Source organism: Salmo trutta, chromosome 17, assembly GCF_901001165.1.
Source record: "Salmo trutta chromosome 17, fSalTru1.1, whole genome shotgun sequence".
NCBI classification, from domain to species: domain Eukaryota; kingdom Metazoa; phylum Chordata; class Actinopteri; order Salmoniformes; family Salmonidae; genus Salmo; species Salmo trutta.
The window spans coordinates 18614477-18641053 of NC_042973.1; the positions used below are offsets into that span (position 1 = coordinate 18614477).

Below are 26577 nucleotides of genomic sequence, written 5' to 3' on the forward strand. Positions count from 1 at the left end.
ACTGTTTTTGCTTTGTCATGCTTTGTTATGGGGGTATTGTGTGCAGATTGATGAGGGAAAAAACAATTTAATAAATTTTAGAATAAGGCTGTAATGTAAGAAAATGTGGAAAAAGTCAAGGGGTTTGAATACTTTCAGAAGGCACTGTAAATACCTGGAGACGTGATATTTACCACCATGCTGCTGCTAGAGAGCTGGAGACGGAGAGAGGAGAGAACAATCCACACACACACACACACACACACACACACACACACACACACACACACACACTACACTAGTAGTGTCTACTGTATGTAGCTGCTCTTCCTCTTAAAATGAAGTGAGCTGCAGCTTGTTCAGGGTGTCAGGGGGGAGCTCTGTTATTGGTGGGCCTGACATAAAGTCCATCAGCATTAGATAGGTCAGAGCCTCTGTTTACAGACCAGGGTCCACTGGGGACACCACTAGAGAAGAGGAGGCCAGGGCCCCAACACTCAGTCTAACAGCTCAGCCTCTCAGCCTGGATCACCACAGCACATAGTCTAATGGCCCAATGCTAATTGCCCCCTCATCTTTTCCCTTCCTTAGCTTTAAGTCAGTTGCACAAAACGTTTTAAAGTGAATTTCCCCCTTAAATTAAGTGAAAAAGTTAAGGGTGCCCATGAGGTCCCTTAACTGCTTCATTCAGTATGGATATCAATGTAAACAGCATTTGTGGAGGTGAATGTCGCTTTCATCAGCCTGGTCAGAAAAAGAAAAACATCAACCAGCTAGCTACTTAGCTACAAACGTGGTTTATTATCTTCTGAAGAAATTTGGTTATCGTGTGTTGATTATAAAGGTTCTAATTTGCTATCTCACAAAATAAATGCGATCACTTTGACCAAACGTTTAGTCAGTGAATCAGGCCGTCTCCATGGTAACAGATACTCTTTCTGCCATACATGACTTCTGTCACGCCCTGACCTGAGAGAGACGGTTTATTTCTCTATTTTGTTAGGTCAGGGTGTGGGGTGGGCATTCTATGTCATTATATTTCTATGTTTTGGCCAGGTATGGCTTCCAATCAGAGGCAGCTGTCTATCATTGTCTCTGATTGGGAACCATACTTAGGCAGCCTTTTCCCACCTGTGTTTGTGGGTATTTGTTTTCTGTTTTGTGTTTCAGTACCTGACAAAACTGTTGCGCTTTTGTTTCCCTTTGTTATTTTTGTTCGAGTGTTTGTTTGATTTAAATAAATAATCATGAACACGTGCCACGCTGCATCTTGGTCACCTCTCTACGACGATCGTTACAGAACTACCCACCACAACTGGATCAAGCAGCGTGCCTGGGAAGAGATGGATTCCTGGTCTCTGGAGGAGTTGGAGTAGAGGATAGACTGGACTTGGGGGCAAGTATTGGAGAGATACAGAAGCCTGCCAGGGAAGCAGGTGAAGGCAGCGAGAGAGGAACTAGCACAGCAAGGACGGAAGCACGAGAGGCAGTCCCCCAAACATTTTTTTGGGGGGGGGGGCACACGGGTAGATTGGTGGAGTCAGGGTTGAGAGCTGAGCCAACTCCCCGTGCTTATCGTGGTGAGCATGTGCCTGCTCCTTGCACTCTCCCTACAGTGCGCCTCCACAGCCCAGTATGTCCTGTGCCTGCTCCTCGCACTCTCCCTCCAGTGCACCTCCACAGCCCAGTACGTCCTGTGCCTGCTCCTCGCACTCTCCCTCCAGTGAGTCTATTCAGCCTGGTACGCCCTGTGCCTGCTCCACGTACCAGGCTGTCAGTACGTCTCCTCAATCCGGTGAGACCCGTTCCGGCGCCACGTAAGAAGCCTCCAGTGATGATCCATGATCCGAAGCCTCCAGTGATGATCCATGGCACGAAGCCTCCAGTGATCCATGGCCCGGAGCCTGTAGGGATGATCCATGGCACGAAGCCTCCAGTGATAATCCATGGCTTAGAGCCTGTAAGGATAATCCCTTGCAAGAAGCCTGTAGGGATGATCCATGGCCCGGAGCCTGTAGAGATGATCCATGGCACGAAGCCTCCAGTGATAATCCATGGCACAAAGCCTCCAGCGGTGATCCATGGCGCGGAGCCTGTAGCGACGGTCCCCGGTACGGAAACTCCTGAGACGGCCTACAGCACGGAGTCTTCAGCGACGGCCTACAGCACGGAGTCTTCAGCGACGGCCTGCAGCCCGGAGTCTTCAGCGACGGTCTGCAGCCCGGAGTCTTCAGCGACGGCCTGCAGCCCGGAGTCTTCAGCGACGGCCTGCAGCCCGAAGTCTTCAGCGGCGGCCTGCAGCCCGGAGTCTTCAGCGACGGCCTGCAGCCCGGAGTCTTCAGCGACGGCCTGCAGCCCGGAGTCTTCAGCGACGGTCTGCAGCCCGGAGTCTTCAGCGACGGTCTGCAGCCCGGAGTCTTCAGCGGCGGTATGCAGCCCGGAGTCTTCAGCGACGGTCTGCAGCCCGGAGTCTTCAGCGACGGTCTGCAGCCCGGAGTCTTCAGCGGCGGTCTGCAGCCCGGAGTCTTCAGCGACGGCCTGCAGCCCGGAGTCTTCAGCGACGGCCTGCAGCCCGGAGTCTTCAGCGACGGCCTGCAGCCCGGAGTCTTCAGCGACGGCCTGCAGCCCGGAGTCTTCAGCGGCGGCCTGCAGTCCAGAGCCTCTGGTGATGATCCATGGTCTGGTTCCTCCGGCGACACAGAAGCGGGAGGATCAGCGGGCGGAGTGGGGGCTACGCCCCGAACCAGAGCCGCCACCAAGAATAGATGCCCACCCGGACCCTCCCCTATAGGTTCAGGTTTGCGGCCGGGAGTCCGCACCTTTGGGGGGGGGGGGGGGGGTCTTGTCACGCCCTGACCTGAGAGAGACGGCTTATTTCTCTATTTTGTTAGGTCAGGGTTGGGGTGGGCATTCTATGTCATTATATTTCTATGTTTTGGCCAGGTATGGTTTCCAGTCAGAGGCAGCTGTCTATCGTTGTCTCTGATTGGGAACCATACTTAGGCATCCTTTTCCCACCTGTGTTTGTGGGTAGTTGTTTTCTGTTTTGTGTTTCAGTACCTGACAAAACTGTGTGCTTTTGTTTCCCTTTGTTATTTTTGTTCGAGTGTTTGTTTGATTTAAATAAATAATCATGAACATGTGCCACGCTGCATCTTGGTCACCTCTCTACGACGATCGTTACAACTTCAAACCACCTTAAAACCCCTTAAGTATGCCCTTATCTAGGGAAATAGATGAGTGGCTCAATGCAACACCCTTAAACAATTCCCATACGTAAGGGAACATGATTCGTAAAGGTACACCGGGCCAAGATAACCCTGGTTATATCAACTAGTACTGAGTGGGTTGTGAATGCTGTGTGTGTGAGTGTGTGTGAGTATGTGTGTGTCTGTGTGTGTGTGAGTATGCATGTGTATGTGTGTGTGTGTGTGTGTTGACGTGCTGGGTCTGCCTGGGGTAAAGAGAAAATAAGCAGTGCTTTCCAGTGCCGGGACTGCTTCACACATCTCTCCTCCGCCAGCAGCCATGCTCTCCAATCCACCTGCATCCCTCTCTCTCTTCCTCTCTCCCCCTCCCCCTCCCTCCGATACACAGTATTGAGCATCATTCTGAGGGGAGACGATGGGAATTGCTTCTGGAATATGTCCCTAATTAAGCACCTTGAATGAGAACCAACCCAGGTTCCTATTCTGACGCACAAAGACAAGATGGGCTTTCTCTTTTCCCTCAGAACAGACTTGGCAGAGACACACAAGAACATATGGGCTGAGAACTATAGTCAGAGTCATTTGACAACGTTTCATTATTCTGTTTGACTATTCCCTGCCAAGTTGCCTGTAAACTTGGTGATCATTTTCCTGGCTGGAAGCATGCGCCTCGTGCAGATGTGAGGTCCCTAGAGAGGTGGATCGTGTTTAGAGTAGCTGTGTAAGGATTAATAGAGACAACAAAGACTTGAAGCCCACTCGGTCCGCCCGCCTTCTGCTCAGAGTGAGTCCCAGCACGTGTCCCTCACAACATGTGTTATTAGAAAGCATAAATCTTCATTAGCATTAATAGCCTCTATAAAGACACAGAGGATGACCCAAATTAATTTTTCCTTGCTGTTTATGCTGAGTCGGGATTTAGAAAGGACCCACAGCGACTCAACGGCTCTGGGCTTTCCCTGGAGCTGCCTGTCTTAAAACACAACACCACATAAAACAGCATCTCTCTCCTGTCTGTCCGTCCGTCCGTCCGTCCGCCCGCCCGCCCGCCCGCCTGCCTGCATGTCTGTCTGTTTACCTTCAGTCTGTCTGTCAGCAGACTCAAACATCTCCTTAGAAGTACAGCACAGAAAAGGTACAGACAGGGGTCAGGTTCAACAGGAATGTTCTGCATTGTACTTCAAGCATGAGGGGCTGAGTACAGTATGCATGTATTTACTGGCAAGCACTGGCACATATAGTACAGTATGCATGTATTTACTGGCAAGCACTGGCACATATAGTACTGTATGCACGTATTTACTGGCAAGGACTGGCACATATAGTACAGTATGCATGTATTTACTGGCAAGGACTGGCACATATAGTACAGTATGCATGTATTTACTGGCAAGGACTGGCACATATAGTACAGTATGCATGTATGTACTGGCAAGGACAGGCAAATTAGTACAGTTTCATGTATGTACTGGCAAGAACTGGCAAATATAGTACAGTATGCATGTATGTACTGACAAGGACTGGCAAATATAGTACAGTATGCATGTGCCTACTGGCAAGGACTTGCAAACTAGTATGTTTGTATAGGATTGGCCAGAAGTGAATACAAATAGAAACAAGAAAATTCGAGAGCGAGAGCGAGAGAGAGAGCGAGAGAGAGAGAAAGAGAAAGAGAAAGAGAGAGTAGGAAAGAGAAAGAGAAAGAGAAAGAGAGAGAAGGAAAGAGAAAGAGAGAGTAGGAAAGAGAGAAAGAGAGAGAGAAAGAGAAAGAGAGAGTAGGAAAGAGAGAAAGAGAGACAGAAAGAGAGTAGGAAGGAAAAAAGAAAGAACAAAGATAAGAAAGAGAAGTAGAGACAGACAGTAGGTAGATTGATTATGTTGCTTACCAGGCTCCACACAGTGTGTGTATATGTGTTTAGTTTAGGCTTCTCTTTTCCTCCACAACTTTCTCCTCTCTTCTCCTCCACAACATTCTCATCTCCTTTCCTGTACAACATCCTCCTCTCCTCTCCCCCCCAACAGTTTTCTCCTTGTCAAGACCAGTACGTAGTGGATCTAGTTTCAGGCGTTTCCTTTACGCTTGCTATGTTAGGTTAACCCAGCATTCATCACTCCCACAAGCTCTACAACACACAGGGGGATTTAACACCTTTATCAGACAACAATCCTCTCCAACTTCCCTCTCTCTTCACAATGCAGAATACATATTTATGCAACGTATGGAAAAGCAGGCAAGCAGGGAGAAGGAGGAGATAAAATGAACAAATCAGTTGCGTTCTCCAGCTCTCAGAGCAAAAGCATCACGTGAGGAGGAGGTATTCTTTCTGTAGATAAAGGCAGCAGTCAGTCAGTCCACAACTACAAGCCTGGGGATTCATTAGCTGGAACACAATGCTTTAGGCTTTTTATTCAATTTGTCAACTTATTTGTTCTGTAGGAGCTGCGATTTATCTCTTGGGGATTGGAACATTCTGTATGCGGTTGTTGTTCAAACTCTGTCTACGCTCTTGAGAACTGGTACTTCAGTACTACAGTAACTTAGCTGGTAGGAGCTGTGTGGATTGTCAGTTTTCCCGTCAGATAGAAGACAGGGGAAGTGCCTGGTGTGAAGGAGTTCTTCCATGTGTAGTTTCTGCTAAAGTAAGCAGTGAGGGGGAGAAGCTTTGGAGTTGGGATGGCGGGCGAAGAGAGAAACATCACTCCACAGTGAGTCAGGGAGGAATAGTAGGATACAGTGTGTGTGTGTGTGTGTGTGTGTGTGTGTGCATGTGTGTGTGTGCGTGCATGTGATAACGCTCAATAACACCAGGAGATCTCAGCCCAGAGACTACGCGGCCGTGCAGGGAACAAATGATTCTCCGTGACAGAGAAGAGTCCCAGGGCTTTTATTAATGTATAAAGACATTGATTAACGCTAACACACTCGGTACAATCCACCATGCCAGAAGTTACTGTGACAACAGGACTTCCTGATGCTGTTGTGGAGAGGAGAAGGGGGGGGGGGGGGTAGGAGAAAGGGAAAGAGAAGAAGGGACAGACGAGAAGTTTGTAGTAAACTTGGAGGGGTAAGAATGGTATGGCATCAGAGTTCAGGATGGAAACATCAACAGGTGTGAGGATAATAAAGAAAGAGATGAGAGAAAGAGAGAGGGAGAAACAAAAGACAGGGAGAGAACTGAAATAGAAATAAGAGGAGACAGAGATCTTGACAGTGGGGCCTCGGCTAGGAAGGCTAGCAGCGTGTTAAGGTGATACAGTATGTGCTACGTAACAGTGGTGTGTAGTACACCGTGTCTCTGTGACTGAAATATGGTAGCCTAGCCATCAAGTTCATGTTTAGACTTCTCACTCTCCCGAGAGCTATTACCTGTACTACACACCACTGTTACATAGCACATACTGTATCACCTTAACTGTTACATAGCACATACTGTATCACTTCAACTGTTACATAGCACATACTGTGTCACCTTAACTGTTACATAGCACATACTGTATCACCTTAACTGTTACATAGCACAAACTGTATCACCTTAACTGTTACATAGCACAAACTGTATCACTTCAACTGTTACATAGCACATACTGTATCACCTCAACTGTTACATAGCACATACTGTATCACCTTAACTGTTACATAGCACAAACTGTATCACCTTAACTGTTACATAGCACAAACTGTATCACTTCAACTGTTACATAGCACATACTGTATCACCTTAACTGTTACATAGCACACACTGTATCACCTTAATTGTTACATAGCACATACTGTATCACCTTAACTGTTACATAGCACACACTGTATCACCTTAATTGTTACATAGCACACACTGTATCACCTTAACTGTTACATAGCACATACTGTATCACCTTAACTGTTACATAGCACATACTGTATCACCTTAACTGTTACATAGCACAAACTGTATCACCTTAACTGTTACATAGCACAAACTGTATCACTTCAACTGTTACATAGCACATACTGTATCACCTTAACTGTTACATAGCACACACTGTATCACCTTAATTGTTACATAGCACAAACTGTATCACCTTAACTGTTACATAGCACAAACTGTATCACTTCAACTGTTACATAGCACATACTGTATCACCTCAACTGTTACATAGCACAAACTGTATCACCTTAACTGTTACATAGCACAAACTGTATCACCTTAACTGTTACATAGCACAAACTGTATCACTTCAACTGTTACATAGCACATACTGTATCACCTCAACTGTTACATAGTTACATACTGTATCACCTTAACTGTTACATAGCACATACTGTATCACTTCAACTGTTACATAGCACATACTGTATCACCTCAACTGTTACATAGCACAAACTGTATCACCTTAACTGTTACATAGCACACACTCTATCACTTCAACTGTTACATAGCACATACTGTATCACCTTAACTGTTACATTGCACAAACTGTATCACCTTAATTGTTACATAGCACAAACTGTATCACCTTAACTGTTACATAGCACATACTGTATCACCTTAACTGTTACATAGTTACATACTGTATCACCTTACCTGTTACATAGCACATACTGTATCACCTCAACTGTTACATAGCACAAACTGTATCACCTTATTTGTTACATAGCACAAACTGTATCACCTTAACTGTTACATAGCACATACTGTATCACCTCAACTGTTACATAGTTACATACTGTATCACCTTAACTGTTACATAGCACATACTGTATCACCTCAACTGTTACATAGCACATACTGTATCACCTTAACTGTTACATAGCACAAACTGTATCACCTTAACTGTTACATAGCACATACTGTATCACCTCAACTGTTACATAGCACATACTGTATCACCTTAACTGTTACATAGCACATACTGTATCACCTTAAATGTTACACAGTTACATAGCACACACTGTATCACCTTAACTGTTACATAGCACAAACTGTATCACCTCAACTGTTACATAGCACAAACTGTATCACCTCAACTGTTACATAGCACAAACTGTATCACCTTAACTGTTACATAGCGCATACTGTATCACCTCAACTGTTACATAGCACAAACTGTATCACCTTAACTGTTACATAGCACATACTGTATCACCTCAACTGTTACATAGCACAATCTGTATCACCTTAACTGTTACATAGCACATACTGTATCACCTCAACATGCTGCCATTACATGTACTATACACCACTGTTACATAGCACATATTGTATCACCTTAACACGCTGCTAGCCTTCCTAGCTGAGGCACCACTGTCAAGATCTCTGTCAATATTAGTCTAATTGGAATATTGAAACAATGTTGCAAATGTCGGAGAGACAGACAGTAAGGTTTATAGAAATCTCTTATTAGAAAACTCAATATTAGTCAAAAATACATTTTTATAGCGGAGATCAAGCTTATAAGTTCCCTGCCTGGGCTGATGAGACAGTGGACTGCACAGTCAGATGGAACAGAGTAAATCTCCGTAGACAAACATTGGTAGTAAAATGGCCTTACTGAAGAGCTCAGTGACTTTCAATGTGGCACCGTCATAGGATGCCACCTTTCTAACAAGTCAGTTCATCAAATTTCTGCTCTGCTAGAGCTGCCCCGGGCAACTGTAAGTGCTGTTATTGTGAAGTGGAACAACAACGGCTCAGCCCCAAAGTGGTAGGCCACACAAGCTCACAGAATGGGACCATCGAGTGCTGAAGCGTGTAGAGCGTAAAAATCGTCTGTCCTCAGTTGCAACACTCACTACCGAGTTCCTAACTGCCTCTGGAAGCAACGTCAGCACAATAACTGTTCGTCAGTAGCGTCATGTGTTTCCATGGCCGAGCAGCCAAAGATCGCCATGTGCAATGCCAAGCATCGGCTGGAGTGGTGCAAAGCTCCCCACCATTGGACCCTGCAGCAGTGGAAATGCTTTCTCTGGAGTGATGAGCCACGCTTCACCATCTGGCAGTCCGACGGACAAATCATGGTTTGGCGGATGCCAGAAGAACGCAAACAAAGCGATGTCCATACAGAAATGGTTTGTCAAGATCAGTTTGGAAGAACTTGACTGGCCTGTAGAGCAACGCCGACTGCGAGCCAGGCTTAATCGCCCAACATCAGTGACCGACCTCACTAATGCTCTTGTGGCTGAATGGAAACAAGCAATTTTCCAACATCTTCTGTGGACAAACTCCATATTAATGCCCATGATTTTGGAACGAGATGTTTGACGACCAGGTGTCCAAATACTTTTAGTCATGTAGTGTATCTGTCATAGTTCTTCATATTATCTGAACAATTGTATTTTCTCTGTTCCTTTAGTTCCATGATCATGGTTCAAGGTTTTCCTTAAAAATGTCTATTGAGATCTCCTCTCTTCAGGGTTGGATCATTTATGTGTTGTCTTATTACAGTTTTTTTCAATTGCTAACATGCATCGGTCAAGACTGAAGTCACATTGTCCAAACTCTTCACACAGTCAGCGAAACAGAAGTGTATATGGACCAAACTGGGAATCCTTTTTTATTGCTTTCACACAAAATGCATTCAATGACCAACTCTTTTCTCATTCATACTCCATCACCTGCAAAACGATATATTTGCAACACGTTTTCAAATGCTAACACACTGTTTCCAAAACTGTTAAAAAAGCATTCAAAACAGAATGATGGCAAATGTCGTGCATTTCTGCAGTAACCAGATTAAAAAATACAGAAAATATCAGCAGTATATTTAATCATTCCAAACACAGCTGATTGCAATTTCATCTTGAAAGCCTAACCAAGTGTCCTGTTTTTAGTCTCGTTGCCAAACAGACAAAAGAGGACGGCTTCGGAATGATTTAGTTTGGAAACATGGATGAAGGAAGACAGGTTGGTGGGGAAAGAAGAGTGTCAGGGAGAGGGAGAATGCGTGGAGGACAAAGGAGAGGAAGACCAAGAGCAGTGGTCTCTGATGAGATAGGGGCCACAATTATTGACCATGTTGTAAACCATGGTCTCTCTTTGAGAGAGGCCGGTTTAAGGGCGAAACCAAATCTGCAGCGTTCAACAGTTGCATCAATAGTACCAATTTTCCGGCAAAAAAACAGGTGAGATGTGCATCCTTCAATGATAATTGAACTACATATTACAGTACAATACAATATGGTCACATTTTTACATGTACTGACATTTTGAAATATACTGCTCAAAAAAATAAAGGGAACACTTAAACAACACATCCTAGATCTGAATGAAAGAAATAATCTTATTAAATACTTTTTTCTTTACATAGTTGAATGTGCTGACAACAAAATCACACAAAAATAATCAATGGAAATCCAATTTATCAACCCATGGAGGTCTGGATTTGGAGTCGCACTCAAAATTAAAGTGGAAAACCACACTACAGGCTGATCCAACTTTGATGTAATGTCCTTAAAACAAGTCAAAATGAGGCTCAGTAGTGTGTGTGGCCTCCACGTGCCTGTATGACCTCCCTACAACACCTGGGCATGCTCCTGATGAGGTGGCGGATGGTCTCCTGAGGGATCTCCTCCCAGACCTGGACTAAAACATCCGCCAACTCCTGGACAGTCTGTGGTGCAACGTGGCGTTGGTGGATGGAGCGAGACATGATGTCCCAGATGTGCTCAATTGGATTCAGGTCTGGGGAACGGGCGGGCCAGTCCATAGCATCAATGCCTTCCTCTTGCAGGAACTGCTGACACATGAGGTCTAGCATCGTCTTGCATTAGGAGGAACCCAGGGCCAACCGCACCAGCATATGGTCTCACAAGGGGTATGAGGATCTCATCTCGGTACCTAATGGCAGTCAGGCTACCTCTGGCGAGCACATGGAGGGCTGTGTGGCCCCCCAAAGAAATGCCACCCTACACCATGACTGACCCACCGCCAAACCGGTCATGCTGGAGGATGTTGCAGGCAGCAGAACGTTCTCCACGGCGTCTCCAGACTCTGTCACGTCTGTCACATGTGCTCAGTGTGAACCTGCTTTCATCTGTGAAGAGCACAGGGCGCCAGTGGCAAATTTGCCAATCTTGGTGTTCTCTGGCAAATGCCAAACGTCCTGCACGGTGTTGGGCTGTAAGCACAACCCCCACTTGTGGACGTCGGGCCCTCATACCTCCCTCATGGTGTCTGTTTCTGACCGTTTGAGAAGACACATGCACATTTGTGGCCTGCTGGAGGTCATTTTGCAGGGCTCTAGCAGTGCTTCTCCTGCTCCTCCTTGCACAAAGGCGGAGGTAGCGGTCCTGCTGCTGGGTTGTTGCCCTCCTACGGCCTCCTCCACGTCTCCTGATATACTGGCCTGTCTCCTGGAAGCGCCTCCATGCTCTGGACACTACGCTGACAGACACAGCAAACCTTCTTGCCACAGCTCGCATTGATGTGCCATCCTGGATGAGCTGCACTACCTGAGCCACTTGTGTGGGTTGTAGACTCCGTCTCATGCTACCACTAGAGTGAAAGCACCGCCAGCATTCAAAAGTGACCAAAACATCAGCCAGGAAGCATAGGAACTGAGAAGTGGTCTGTGGTCCCCACCTGCAGAACCACTCCTTTATTGGGGGTGTCTTGCTAATTGCCTATAATTTCCACCTGTTGTCTATTCCATTTGCACAACAGCATGTGAAATTTATTGTCAATCAGTGTTGCTTCCTAAGTGGACAGTTTGATTTCACAGAAGTGTGATTGACTTGGAGTTACATTGTGTTGTTTAAGTGTTCCCTTTATTTTTTTGAGCAGTGTATATTGATTGTTTTGTGTTTTTCAGTAGGATCCAAGGGTTAGAATATTATCAGCTGCGCAGGAAATTGCCATTGTTGTCAATGCAATAAAACTGCGGGAAATTCGGGACAGAGTGCTGGCAGACAATATCACTTTTGGGAATGTGAATATGGTCAGCACAACGATAATTGCCAGAGTCCTAGAGAAACATAAAATAAGGATGAAGCAGTTGTACACTGTTACCTTTGAGAGAAACAGTGAACTTGTGAAAGATCTCCGGTATCAATATGTCCAGGTAAGATGTCTGTTCAATAACCAAACAGGGTACATACACAGCTATGTATAATGTAAGGTACTGTAAAACTGTGGATTTAATGTACTTTAGAGAGTAATGGATTTGCAGTTTGCCAGGCAAGGAACTAACATCACAATGTGTCCAGCACTATCAAATGATGGTTTTCTTTTACACAAACCACTCATTGGCCCCTACAATACAGAGAGGCTCATTTATTTTCTGGATGACCTGCATAATCGACTTGTGCCAGCGGAGGAGAGAGGGGCAAGAAACTCCCCTACCTTCATTGTTGTGTGGGATAATGTGGCATTCCACCACTCTGCTGCAGTCAGACTGGTTTGCTGCACATCCCAGGATGTCAGTACTATTCCTGCCTCCATACCCCCCCTTCCTAAACCCCATAGAGGAGTTATTCTCTGCGTGGAGGTGGAAGGTTTATGACCACCATCCAGATGACCAGATGTCCTTACTGGATGCCATGAATGCGGGGTGTGGAGACACTTCTCCTGAATACTGCCAGGGTGTGGAGACACTTCTGTGTGCGGTGGTTGTGGCAGGCAGGCTGGCAGGCAGGGCGTTGATTGGAGGGGAGGTCCTGGGGAAGAGGCTGGTCTCGTTCCAGCAGTGCACACAGACATTACTGAGGCTCAAGCCTCTACGCCTCACGGCCTGTCCATCTCTACACACACATCACTGAGCCTCAAGCCTCTACGCCTCACGGCCTGTCCATCTCTACACACACATCACTGAGCCTCAAGTCTCTATGCATCACGGCCTGTCCATCTCTACACACACATCACTGAGCCTCAAGCCTCTACGCCTCACGGCCTGTCCATCTCTACACACACATCACTGAGCCTCAAGTCTCTATGCATCACGGCCTGTCCATCTCTACACACACATCACTGAGCCTCAAGCCTCTACGCATCACGGCCTGTCCATCTCTACACACACATCACTGAGCCTCAAGTCTCTACGCATCACGGCCTGTCCATCTCTACACACACATCACTGAGGCTCAAGCCTCTATGCATCACGGCCTGTCCATCTCTACACACACATCACTGAGCCTCAAGCCTCTATGCATCACGGACTGTCCATCTCTACACACACATCACTGAGCCTCAAGCCTCTACGCCTCACGGCCTGTCCATCTCTACACACACATCACTGAGCCTCAAGCCTCTACGCCTCACGGCCTGTCCATCTCTACACACACATCACAGATTGGGATACACGCGCTCGCGCTCTCTCCATTCCTCCGTCTCTTTCTGCAGGGTAAGGTCTCGATCTGTAAAGGCTCATTACCCTGCCCCGGGTAGAGAAGCAGACTCAGAGCCTTGCAGGCAGAGAGAGCTGGGCTGCTAGGATACAGGCTGACGGTGTGGGTGAGGGAGAGAAAACACCAGAGGTTGGGCTTCTACTGGGGTAAATATGCATTAGTACACTGCCCATCTTTATTTAAACTCTCCCTTTTTTCTCTCTCCTTCTCTCTTTCTCCTTTCTTCTCAATCTCTCGGTTTTTCTCTTGGTGCTACAAAGAAACGTTCTCCTAAAGTGTTGTGTTTCTCAGACAGTACTGTGGCTGGCTGTCTGCTTTCACGTAATGGAGGCCCAAAACCATTTACATTTTTCAAACAGCGTAGCTGCATTCATGCCCACTAGGCATTCTTCTTCTTTGAGGGGCTCCAGCTGAGCACAGGTGTTCTGTCCTAACCTGCACCACTGATACATATTACCACTTCCTCTTTCCCCCAGTGATGTGAGTTAATGAGAGAAGTGTTAAGTGATAAAACGTTACCTTTCTCACAAGTGGCTCCACCGTAGCTGGGCAGACACAGGCACACAAAGGAGTTGATCTCGTCGATACAGGTGCCTCCATTCTGACACGGGTTTGACTGGCAGTCGTCGATGTCTGTCAGGGAATAAAGGGTTGTGTTCATTAGGCACCAAATGGAAGAACACAGATTGAATCAGGGAGGGATCACCTGGACTTGTCCAATAAGAATGGCTTATTTTTGTTTTAAAATGTATGTCCTAATGAATCCAACCAAGGAAAAACCAAGGATACACGAGGAGACAGGGTCAGTTACAACACTGCAGTCACTGGACACGGCACATATCTCTTGTCACCATCAGAGATCTAACTTTTCGGAGAGGTCTGAGCTCTTTTGAGGAGTTGTAATTAAAAGCTTTGATTCAGAAGCCCATCAATAAATCCATGCACGCACACTTGCACACACACGAACAGACACACACACACACACTTTGTGGAGACGTTTAAGGCCATGGTTCTCCTTTCTGTGTAAAAGCAGAACTATATTTATCTCACTGCTGATCTGGGGCCTTAGGGCAAAATCATTAAAACCACAGCTGGCATCCCAGCAACCATTGCCCTCAGAACATCTGAGTATATCTCGGGGGCCCGGGCGAGAGGGCAGGAGACGGGTATCGAGTAACGTAGGGATCACGCTTTTTATAGTTCTCCAAGTCTGGAAGAGTGTGGAAGATGGCGAGTCCCTAGGTTGGATTACAGGGATTTGATGGCGAGGCGAAGCGTGTTGGATAAAAGCAGCTTGTGGTGGTTGTCAAAGCGGAGAGAAGAAAGGCAAGAGTTAGTCTGAATCCACACTGGGACGGCCTGCCATGTCTAGACGATGAATCAACAGATCAGGAGGGAGGGAGGGATTACTACAGCACACATACAGAGACGTTTGGAGGCGCTGACTGGTGCTGTACTGTGTATATATAGCAGGGCTCTCAGCTGGGTTCTCTAGTACTGCAATGTTTCTCTGCTAATCAGGAAGTGTGATACTGTGGAGTACAGAAGAGTTGAAAGCTGGCCTCTCATCCATCCCATTGTCTGTGAGGTGGTACCACAATCCTCCAAAGAAGACTTGGTTTAGCTCAGCTAACTCTGACCCCCATGCAGCGCAGCACTTGACTCTTAACAATGACAGGAAAGAGGGAACATACTGCTGGGCCGGCCCTGGCCTCTTGAGTGTCTCCCCTCCCTCCTCTCCTTCTTCCATCCTCCTCCAGCTTCAGACACAGCAGGCATAACAGAGGAGAGCAGAGAGAAGCCAGAGAGCTCATTCAGTGGCCACTCAGTGTCCACCCAGCCCAGCTGGCTAACTGGGGATAAACTGTAGCCGGGGCAGGTGGTGGGGGGTGGAGGGCGGCTGCTGCCCAGCCTTCTCTGGCTTCCTCCCCAGGACAACACAGGCAGGCCTGAAAGCCTAGAAGCTATGCTCCATCCCCAAGGCCTCCCAGGAGCAGCCGGTGGAGGATTGTGGGGATTGTTCATCGGCTGGCAGAGGAGAGAGAGGGGGAGAGAGAGAGCGAGTGAAAGAGGCCAGACTAACTGGGGGGGTGTGCCACTGACAAATGTGCAGTCTCAGCCTAGATGACATGAGAGAGAGAGAGAGAGAGAGAGAGAGAGAGAGAGAGAGAGAGAGAGAGAGAGAGAGAGAGAGAGAGAGAGAGAGAGATTGCAGTCTTGGCCAGACCCGTCCCCCCCCCCCCCCCCCCCCCGCCCGTCCAGTGTAACACTATTTCCCTATGCAGGGCCAGGCCCCACTATTCCTGCTGTTTCCTGTTCTGGAGTTTTTTCCCCCCCTACTTCACCACAGCAAGATTTATGCTTTCAATTCCAGACGCGGCCAGGGCATCTGTGAACATGGAGCCAAATAAAAAGTAAACAGCTCCCTCTTTTATAAATGTGAATTTCGACGCAATCAACAATTTCACGGCAATGAATCCCAGCAGGTTTCTCCTCTGGGCCCAGTTAGAGTCCACAGACTAGAATCTAATAAAGGAGGCAAAGAAACGAAGAAAGGATCAATATCATGACCAAGGACTTTCTCTCAGTCAGACAGACCAGCATTAAAAAAGTTCCCCTCTCCCTTTCTCTCCTCTCTCTCTCTCTCTCTCTCTCTCCTACAATGGTGCTGCTGTGGGGTTCAAGTCTTAATGATTAAAAGTGTAAAGGCATGTGACACAGGCAGACAGAAGTCATTTACCATGCAGGGGTAGAAAGGGTAGTGAGGGATTCATTGATTCATTCATTCTCTCTCTCTCTCTCTCTCTCTCTCTCTCTCTCTCTCTCTCTCTGACTATCAGGATCAATGCAACATCACTAAGCCCTGTCACAGACACACAGATGACAGTCTCTCTCTGTGACTATCAGGATCAATGCAACATCACTAAGCCCTGTCACAGACACACAGATGACAGTCTCTCTCTGTGACTATCAGGATCAATGTAACATCACTAAGCCCTGTCACAGACACATAGATGACAGTCTCTCTCTGTGACTATCAGGATCAATGCAACAGCCCTGTCACAGACACACAGATGACAGTCTCTCTCTCTGACTATCAGGATCAATGCAACATCACTAAGCCCTGTCACAGACACACAGATGACAGTCTCTCTCTGTGACTATCAGGATCAATGCAACATCACTAAGCCCTGTCACAGACACACAGATGACAGTCTCTCTCTGTGACTATCAGGATCAATGTAACATCACTAAGCCCTGTCACAGACACATAGATGACAGTCTCTCTCTGTGACTATCAGGATCAATGCAACAGCCCTGTCACAGACACACAGATGACAGTCTCTCTCTGTGACTATCAGGATCAATGCAACAGCCCTGTCACAGACACACAGATGACAGTCTCTCTCTGTGACTATCAGGATCAATGCAACAGCCCTGTCACAGACACACAGATGACAGTCTCTCTCTGCCATGCTGCATGATACTCACATTCCTAAGTCAGGTGGCTCCTCACAAAACAGACACTACAGTCTACCTGAGAACTAACATGGTCTACCTCACATAAAACTATCAATACAAACACTATATAATCTACAGCACCTGGAAACCAGAGGAATGGATGGCTAGATTTGCATTGCACAGTGAAGTCGCAATCTATCTTAGTTGGCTATTCATAACACAGACACTAGTACTATACTATACCTTGGTGAAGGAAAGACGTTACTGTAGCTACCATCCACTTAGAGTTTCCTCTGAGGCAATCAACACATCAGCATTCACCTATAAAGTCAGCATTCCATTCATTAAACAGGCATTACGATGAGCATCAGAGTTAACCACCCACAGGAAATAACCCATCATTTGCAACAAAGAAGCCATCACCCACCTCCGTTAACATTCACACTGACACGGCCCCATGATTGAAAACTAAAATGGCCGCATTGAGCAAGTCAACATCTCTGGAGTGTATTTGTTGGCCTTGGCACCGAATGATAACAATTTCCTTGACACTTTATGATAACCATTTCCTTGACAGCATCTTAAAGAGATCATTATCTGAAGGATGGTTTCTGCCACTTAAAACTCTGTGGAGTGTTTTGGATCCACAGCGGGCAGCGCCAGGGCGATACACGTCTGCCAGCACATCCTAATGACAGTTTGAGAGAGGGCATTGAAATTCAGTGGTGTCCGTCTCCTCTGAGTTTTATTGCCATCTTCTGCCAGCTTGCTACTTATGGCCCGGCTAGCTGTCTGAATCTCACTGGACGCTTATGATCACTCGGCTAAGCATGCCTCTCCTTAATGTCAATATGCCTTGTCCATTGCTGTTCTGGTTAGTGTTTATTAGCTTATTTCACTGTAGAGCCTCTAGCCCTGCTCATTATACTTTATCCAACCTTTCAGTTCCACCACCAACACATGCTATGGCATCACCTGGTTTCAATGATGTTTGTTTCTAGAGACAATATCTCTCTCATCATCACTCAATGCCTAGGTTTACCTCCACTGTGTTCACATCCTACCATACCTTTGTCTGTACATTATACCTTGAAGCTATTTTATCGCCCCCAGAAACCTGCTCCTTTTACTCTCTATTCCGGACGTCATAGACGACCAGTTTTCATAGCTTTTAGCCGTACTCTTATCCTACTCCTCTGTTCCTCTGGTGATGTAGAGGTTAATCCAGGCCCTGCAGTGCCTAGCTCCACTCCTATTCCCCAGGCGCTCTCTTTTGATGACTTCTGTAACCGTAATAGCCTTGTTTTCATGCATGTTAACATTAGAAGCCTCCTCCCTAAGTTTGTTTTATTCACTGCTTTAGCACACTCTGCCAACCCGGATGTCCTAGCCGTGTCTGAATCCTGGCTTAGGAAGACCACCAAAAACTCTGAAATCTCCATCATCCCTAACTACAATATTTTCAGACAAGATAGAACGGCCAAAGGGGGCGGTGTTGCAATCTACTGCAGAGATAGCCTGCAGAGTTCTGTCCTACTAACCAGGTCTGTACCCAAACAATTTGAACTTCTACTTTTAAAAATCCACCTCTCTAAAAACAAGTCTCTAACTGTTGCCGCTTGCTATAGACCACCCTCTGCCCCCAGCTGTGCTCTGGACACCATATGTGAACTGATTGCCTCCCATCTATCTTCAGAGCTCGTGCTGCAAGGTGACCTAAACTGGGACATGCTTAACACCCCGGCCATCCTACAATCTAAGCTTGACGCCCTCAATCTCACACAAATGATCAATGAACCTACCAGGTACCACCCCAAAGCCGTAAACACAGGCACCCTCATAGATATCATCCTAACCAACTTGCCCTCTAAATACACCTCTGCTGTTTTCAACCAAGATCTCAGCGATCACTGCCTCATTGCCTGCATCCGTAATGGGTCAATGGTCAAACGACCTCCACTCATCACTGTCAAACACTCCCTGAAACACTTCAGTGAGCAAGCCTTTCTAATCGACCTGGCCCGGGTATCCTGGAAGGATATTGACCTCATCCCGTCAGCAGAGGATGCCTGGTTATTTAAAAGAATGCCTTCCTCACCATCTTAAATAAGCATGCCCCATTCAAGAAATTTAGAACCAGGAACAGATATAGCACATGGTTCTCTCCAGACCTGACTGCCCTTAACCAACACAAAAACATCCTGTGGCGTTTTGCATTAGCATCGAACAGCCCCCGTGATCCGCAACTTTTCAGGGAAGTTAGAAACCAATATACACAGGCAGTTAGAAAAGCCAAGGCTAGCTTTTTCAAGCAGAAATTTGCTTCCTGTAACACAAACTAAAAAAGTTCTGGGACACTGTACAGTCCATGGAGAATAAGAACACCTCCTCCCAGCTGCCCACTGCACTGAGGATAGGAAACTCTGTCACCACCGATAAATCCACTATAATTGAGAATTTCAATACACATTTTTCTACGGCTGGCCATGCTTTCCACCTGGCTACCCCTACCGTGGTCAACAGAACTGCACCCCCCACAGCTACTCGCCCAAGCCTCCCCCATTTCTCCTTCTCCCAAATCCAGTCAGCTGATGTTCTGAAAGAGCTGCAAAATCTGGACCCCTACAAATCAGCCGGGCTAGACAATCTGGACTCTTTCTTTCTAAAATGATCTGCTGAAATTGTTGCAACCCCTATTACTAGCCTGTTCAACCTCTCTTCCGTGTCGTCTGTGATTCCCAAAGATTGGAAAGCAGCAGCGGTCATCCCCCTCTTCAAAGGAGGGGACACTCTTGACCCAAACTGCTACAGACCTATATCTATCCTACCCTGTCTTTCTAAGGTCTTCGAAAGCCAAGTCAACAAACAGATTGCTGACCATTTTGAATCCCACCGCACCTTCTCCACTATGCAATCTGGTTTCAGAGCTGGTCATGGGTGCACCTCAGCCACGCTCAAGGTCCTAAACAATATCGTAACCGCCATCGATAAGAAACAATACTGTGCTGCCATATTCATTGACCTGGCCAAGGTTTTCGACTCAATCACCACATCCTCATCGGCAGACTCAATAGCCTTGGTTTCTCAAATGATTGCCTCGCTTGGTTCTCCAACTACTTCTCTGATAGAGTTCAATGTGTCAAATCGGATGGCCTGATGGCCTCTTGCAGTCTCTATGGGGGTGCCACAGGGTTCAATTCTTGGGCCAACTCTTTTCTCTGTATACATCAATGATGTCGCTCTTGCTGCTGGTGAGTCTCTGATCCACCTCTACGCAGACGACACCATTCTGTATACTTCTGGCCCTTCTTTGGACACTGTGTTAACAACCCTCCAGACGAGCTTCAATGCCATACAACTCTCCTTCCGTGGCCTACAACTGCTCTTAAATACAAGTAAAACTAAATGCATGCTTTTCAACCGATCACTGCCCGCACCTGCCTGCCCGTCCAGCATCACTACTCTGGACGGTTCTGACTTAAAATATGTGGACAACTACAAATATCTAGGTGTCTGGTTAGACTGTAAACTCTCCTTTCAGACTCACATCAAACATCTCCAATCCAAAGTTAAATCTAGAATTGGCTTCCTATTTCGCAACAAAGCATCCTTCACTCATGCTGCCAAACATACCCTCGTAAAACTGACCATCCTACCGATCCTCGACTTCGGCGATGTCATTTACAAAATAGCCTCCAATACCCTACTCAATAAACTGGATGCAGTCTATCACAGTGCCATCCATTTTGTCACCAAAGCCCCATATACTACCCACCACTGCGACCTGTACGCTCTCGTTGGCTGGCCCTCGCTTCATACTCGTCGCCAAACCCACTGGCTCCAGGTCATCTACAAGACCCTGCTAGGTAAAGTCCCCCCTTATCTCAACTCACTGGTCACCATAGCAGCACCCACCTGTAGCACGCGATCCAGCACCCCCAAAGCGAATTCCTCCTTTGGCCATCTCTCCTTCCAGTTCTCTGCTGCCAATGACTGGAACGAACTACAAAAACCTCTGAAACTGGAAACACTTATCTCCCTTACTAGCTTTAAGCACCAGCTGTCAGAGCAGCTCACAGATCACTGCACCTGTACATAGCCCATCTATAATTGTGCCTAAACAACTACCTCTTCCCCTACTGTATTTATTTATTTATTTGCACCCCATTACTTCTATTTCTACTTTTCACTTTCTTCCACTACAAATCTACCATTCCAGTGTTTTACTTGCTATATTGTATTTACTTTGCCACCATGGCCTTTTTTGCCTTTACCTCCCTTATCTCACCTCATTTGCTTACATTGTATATAGACTTATTTTTCCTACTGTATTATTGACTGTATGTTTGTTTTACTCCATGTGTAACTCTGTGTTGTTGTAAGTGTCGAACTGCTTTGCTTTATCTTGGCCAGGTCGCAATTGTAAATGAGAACTTGTTCTCAACTTGCCTACCTGGTTAAATAAAGGTGAAATAAATAAAATAAATGAAAATATTACGTTTGAAGGATAAATTACCCTCTTTCAAGGGAACAGTCGTCGTCCTGTTGCTGTTGATTGTCTCTTTCGTAATTACTTTGGCAACATGTGAATAGTCTCGCCTTTTCAATGAAATGTGCTTTATGGATTGTGCAGTGAAGTGGGATTGTCAGAGGGGAGGAGGGGAGGACAAAGAAAATGTGGCGGAAAGAGAGGGATAGAGAGAGAGATAGAGAGAGGGAGGAAGGAAGGAAAGTAAGGAGGAAGAGAGTGAAAAAAGAGAGAGGAAGAGAGAGAGAGAGAGAGAGAGAGAGAGAAAGTGAGCATGAGAGTGAGAGAGAGAGAAAGAGAGAGATATTTGGAGGGTAACAGAGAGAAAGAGAGAGTGAGAGAGAGACAGAGAGACCTGGAACTGCTAATGGGATTATCTGCACTCAACAGGTCCTATTGATGGCCTTATGATTCAGCAGAGCATAAGAAAGCTCTATTCAACACTCCACTAACAAAACGTACAGCTGCTGAGTGTGTTGTGAAACAGAGAAGGTAAGCTAAGGTTTACACAATGAGATGGAGCATGTATCACACACACACACACACACAAACACACACACACACACACACACACACACACACACACACACACACACACACACACACACACACACACACACACACACACACACACACACACACACACACACACACACACACACACACACACACACACACACACACAGACAGAGAGAGAGAGAGAGAAACACACACCTGCTGTTGCCAGCGTATGGTAACTCGGCTGCTGTCAGTATGGGAGGCGGAAAGCTTGTTTAGTCATAACACAGCCCAACAGCTCAGTAAAGGACCCAGGGTGGGAAACTAAACGCCAACACTTCCCTGATCAAACAGTGTTTTGATAGATTAAAGAGAGGGTTAGTGAACCTGGAAATACCAGATGGGGAAAATTCATTTAGGACAGGAGAACAGGAAGCGGGAGAGTGTAGACCTGAAGGAGAGGACTGCTCAGTACCCAGGCTGGTCTTGTCCAGTGCTGGGTCAATTCCATTTCAATTTAGTCCATTTGAAGTTCCAATTCAACAACTGAAAAAATCCTGATTGAAAATAAATGACACTTTTCATTTCTTGAATTGGAACATTAGTTCATCCCTTCACTCTCTTGAATTGACTGACTGAATGAAATGGAATTGACCCCAAACAGTGATGTAAAGAGGTGGGTAAACTGTTTGTGTGTCTGTGTGTGCCCTTGGCTGGTGGATGTGTATGGTGGAGAGGGAGGATGACTGGACGTAGAGTGGATCAGAGCTATGAACATAGGAACTGGAGGTACAGAACTCAGCAAAAAAAGAAACGTCCCTTTTTCAGGACCCTGTCTTTCAAAGATAATTTGTAAAAATACAAATAACTTCACAGATCTTCATTGTAAAGGGTTTAAACACTTGTAAAGGGTTTAAACACAAGCCCGACGCACCGTTGCCTGTATGTAGCCTCGCTACTGTTATAGCCTCGCTACTGTTATTTATTACTGTCTTTTTACTGTTGTTTTTATTTCTTTACTTACCTATTGTTTACCTAATACCTTTTTTGCACTGTTGGTTTGAGCCTGTAAGTAAGCATTTCACTGTAAACTTTTATTTTATTTTATTTTGTTCAATGAACCATAAACAATTAATGAACATGCATCTGTGGAACGTTCGTTTAGACACTAACAGCTTACAGACGGTAGGCAATTAAGGTCACAGTTATGAAAACTTAGGACACTAAAGAGGCCTTCCTACTGACTCTGAAAAGCACCAAAAGAAAGATGCCCAGGGGCCCTGCTCATCTCCATGAATGTGCCTTAGGCATGCTGCAAGGAGGCATGAAGACTGCAGATGTGGCCAGGGCAATGAATTGCAACGTCCGTACTGTGAGACGCCTAAGACAGTGCTACAGGGAGACAGGACGGACAGCTGATCATCCTCACAGTGGCAGACCACGTGTAACAACACCTGCACAGGATCGGTACATCCGAACATCACACCTGCGGGACAGGTACAGGATGGCAACAACAACTACCCGAGTTACACCAGGAACGCACAATCCCACCATCAGTGCTCAGACTGTCCGCAATAGGCTGAGAGAGGCTGGACTGAGGGCTTGTAGCCTGTTGTAAGGCAGGTCCTCACCAGACATCACCGACAACAATGTCGCATATGGGCACAAACCCACCATCGCTGGATCAGACAGGACTGGTAAAAAGTGCTCGTCTCACCAGGGGTGATGGTCGGATTCGCGTTTATCGTCAAAGAAATGAGCGTTACACTGAGGCCTGTACGCTGGAGCGGGATCGATTTGGAGGTGGAGGGTCCGTCATGGTCTGGGGCGGTGTGTCACAGCCTCATCGGACTGAGCTTGTTGTCATTGCAGGCAATCTCAACGCTGTGCGTTACAGGGAAGACATCCTCCTCCCTCATGTGGTACCCTTCATGCAGGCTCATCCTGACATGACCCTCCAGCATGACAATGCCCCCAGCCATACTGCTCGTTCTGTGTGTGAATTCCTGCAAGACAGGAATGTCAGTGTTCTGCCATGGTCAGCAAAGAGCCATGAATCCCATTGAGCACCTCTGGGACCTGTTGGATCAGAGGGTGAGGGCCAGGGCCATTCCCCCCAGAAATGTCTGGGAACTTTCAGGTGCCTTGGTGGAAGAGCGGGGTAACATCTCAAAGCAAGAACTGGCAAATCTGGTGCAGTCCATGAGGAGGAGATGCACTGCAGTACTTAATGCAGCTGGTGGCCACACCAGATTCTGACTGTTACTTTTGATTTTGACCCCCCTTTGCTCAGGGACACATTATTCCATTTCTGTTAGTCACATGTCTGTGGAACTTGTTCAGTTTATGTCTCAGTTGTTGAATCTTGTTATGTTCAAACAAATATTTACACTCTGACAGCCAGCCTGTCTCTGGTCCCTGTTCTCTGACAGCCAGACAATCTCTGGTCCCTGTTCTCTGACAGCCAGCCTATCTCTGGCCACTGTTCTCTGACAGCCAGCCTATCTCTGGTCACTGTTCTCTGACAGCCAGACTATCTCTGGTCACTGTTCTCTGACAGCCAGACTATCCCTGGTCACTGTTCTCTGACAGCCAGACTATCTCTGGTCACTGTTGTCTGACAGCCAGCCTAACTCTGGTCCCTGTTCTCTGACAGCCAGCCTATCTCTGGTCACTGTTCTCTGTCAGCCAGCCTATCTCTGGTCACTGTTCTCTGACAGCCAGCCTATCTCTGGTCACTGTTCTCTGACAGCCAGACTATCTTTGGTCACTGTTCTCTGACAGCCAGCCTATCTATAGTCACTGTTCCCTGGGAGATGAGGCCTGGTCAGGGGCCTGTTGTCATTTCCCAGTCCCACATAATCAGAGGTCTATGGCCCTAAAGCCATGCAGGCACCACTCAGTCAGTCAGCCTCTACCTGCTGTCAGAGACACAGGCTGGCTGTCTGGCTGGCTGGATAGACACATGGCGGTTTTTGTAGAAGAGTAAGGGTTCTCAATGAGTTACCTGGCTAAATAAACGTTTCAAAACATTGGAAAGCGGTGGGAATATTCTTGCTGACTCATTCTCCTCCTTTCCTTCCCCCATTGACTCCCTCCTTTTACTTTGGGACATTAAGTACCCCTAGGGACAGTCATTTAGAAATGTCCCCTGACAGCCACTGTCTCAGCTGCCACCCAGAGCTGTGATCATTACCAGGGTTTACCAGGGGTCAGCTCCACTCTACATGACTGATCTACTGTATCATACATCTACAGCAATGCAGAAACACCTTTCTGATTTTAATGTAGAACAGTTCCCTCAGGGGAGGAAATGGTGGGCTATTCTCTACCTCTGCTATTTCTGACATACTTTAGCAAAAAGAAGGGAAATAATCTCTCGCCTGTCAGAATCGATTAATCACTGGCAGTGGGAAAACTTAGTGGGTTAGACTATTTACTGTAAGTAGATCGTTTTGAGTGGTGCGAAGTTGTGGAGTACAGTGTAGGCTACAATGACAGTGCAGAGGTTTATAACGAAGTCATTTTCACAGACGTTTCTACTTCAACACCTGATTGATCCACTTCAGAGTTACTGTACCTCAGCTCCACCTCAGCTCACCTGGCTTTGGGCTGATGCTCCTTATCGCTCTTTTTCCAATCATCTCTCTGCTCTCGGGTCATCTTTCTACATTCAAATCTTACATTAGAATGAATTGACTGTACTGACGAATGATCAGCTCCTAGAGAGATATTACAACCTACGGCTGCAAATATTGAGGTGGCTTATTCTAATGCTTACCCAATAAAATGCACCAAATCACCAATTTGGTACATCATTGCGCACATGGTAGATTACACATCACAAAATATACTGAGACACATTATAGACAGTAGTCTACAAGTAGCAAAATAGAACTCAATTGATTGAACATGAAATGTATTCCAATATTATTGAAATAGGCCTACAGCCTACTGTTGATATTGGAATGCAGTCATCTCAGTTTTAATTTGAAGCATATTTTTATACATTGCTTGTTTGTATCAATTGCAAAGACATTGGCAACTTTGTAGTGTAGTCATTTTTTTCTGAAGTTATCGGCAGATAAGTGGATGGTGTAGGCAGGCGTTAGATTCCAATGGTTTTGGGAAACAGCTCAGAGATTTAACGATGCTCCTACGAAGGTTCTAAGATGCTTTTGGGAAACTGGGAACTGGTCTGTTGTCATGGAGATAAGAAGGCCTCCCTTGATTTGTGTGTATGTGTGTGTGGAGGCCTGGGAACCTGGCCATAGAAAAAGCTAATTAATCTCCAGGTCTGTTTACAGCGCGTTGAGCAACAGTGCGCTACACACACACACACACACACACACACACACACACACACACACACACACACACACACACACACACACACACACACACACACACAATTCCATCTTATTCTCATTCTGGAGGACAGAAAGCATGTCCTCTGCCTCTCATTGCACACAGCAGTTCAGAGAGGAGTGAGTGTGAGTTTGTGTGGCAGCAGGCCACCACAGACTGAGAAGCTCCAATCAGGGGTGTGTGAGGCTTGTGATGGCGGGTGATTGGGGTGGATC

The 26577-nt window shown here is 46.4% G+C and overlaps 1 protein-coding gene across 1 annotated transcript in view; it reads right to left on the reverse strand.

Moving 5' to 3' along the window:
• ncanb (neurocan b) overlaps positions 1 to 26577 on the reverse strand; it is a 245912-nt gene that overhangs the window by 34415 nt on the left and 184920 nt on the right. Inside the window, exon 11 of the mRNA XM_029696021.1 lies at positions 14026 to 14139. Coding sequence (XP_029551881.1) covers positions 14026 to 14139 — 114 coding nt within the window. The remainder of the gene's footprint in view (positions 1 to 14025; positions 14140 to 26577) is intronic.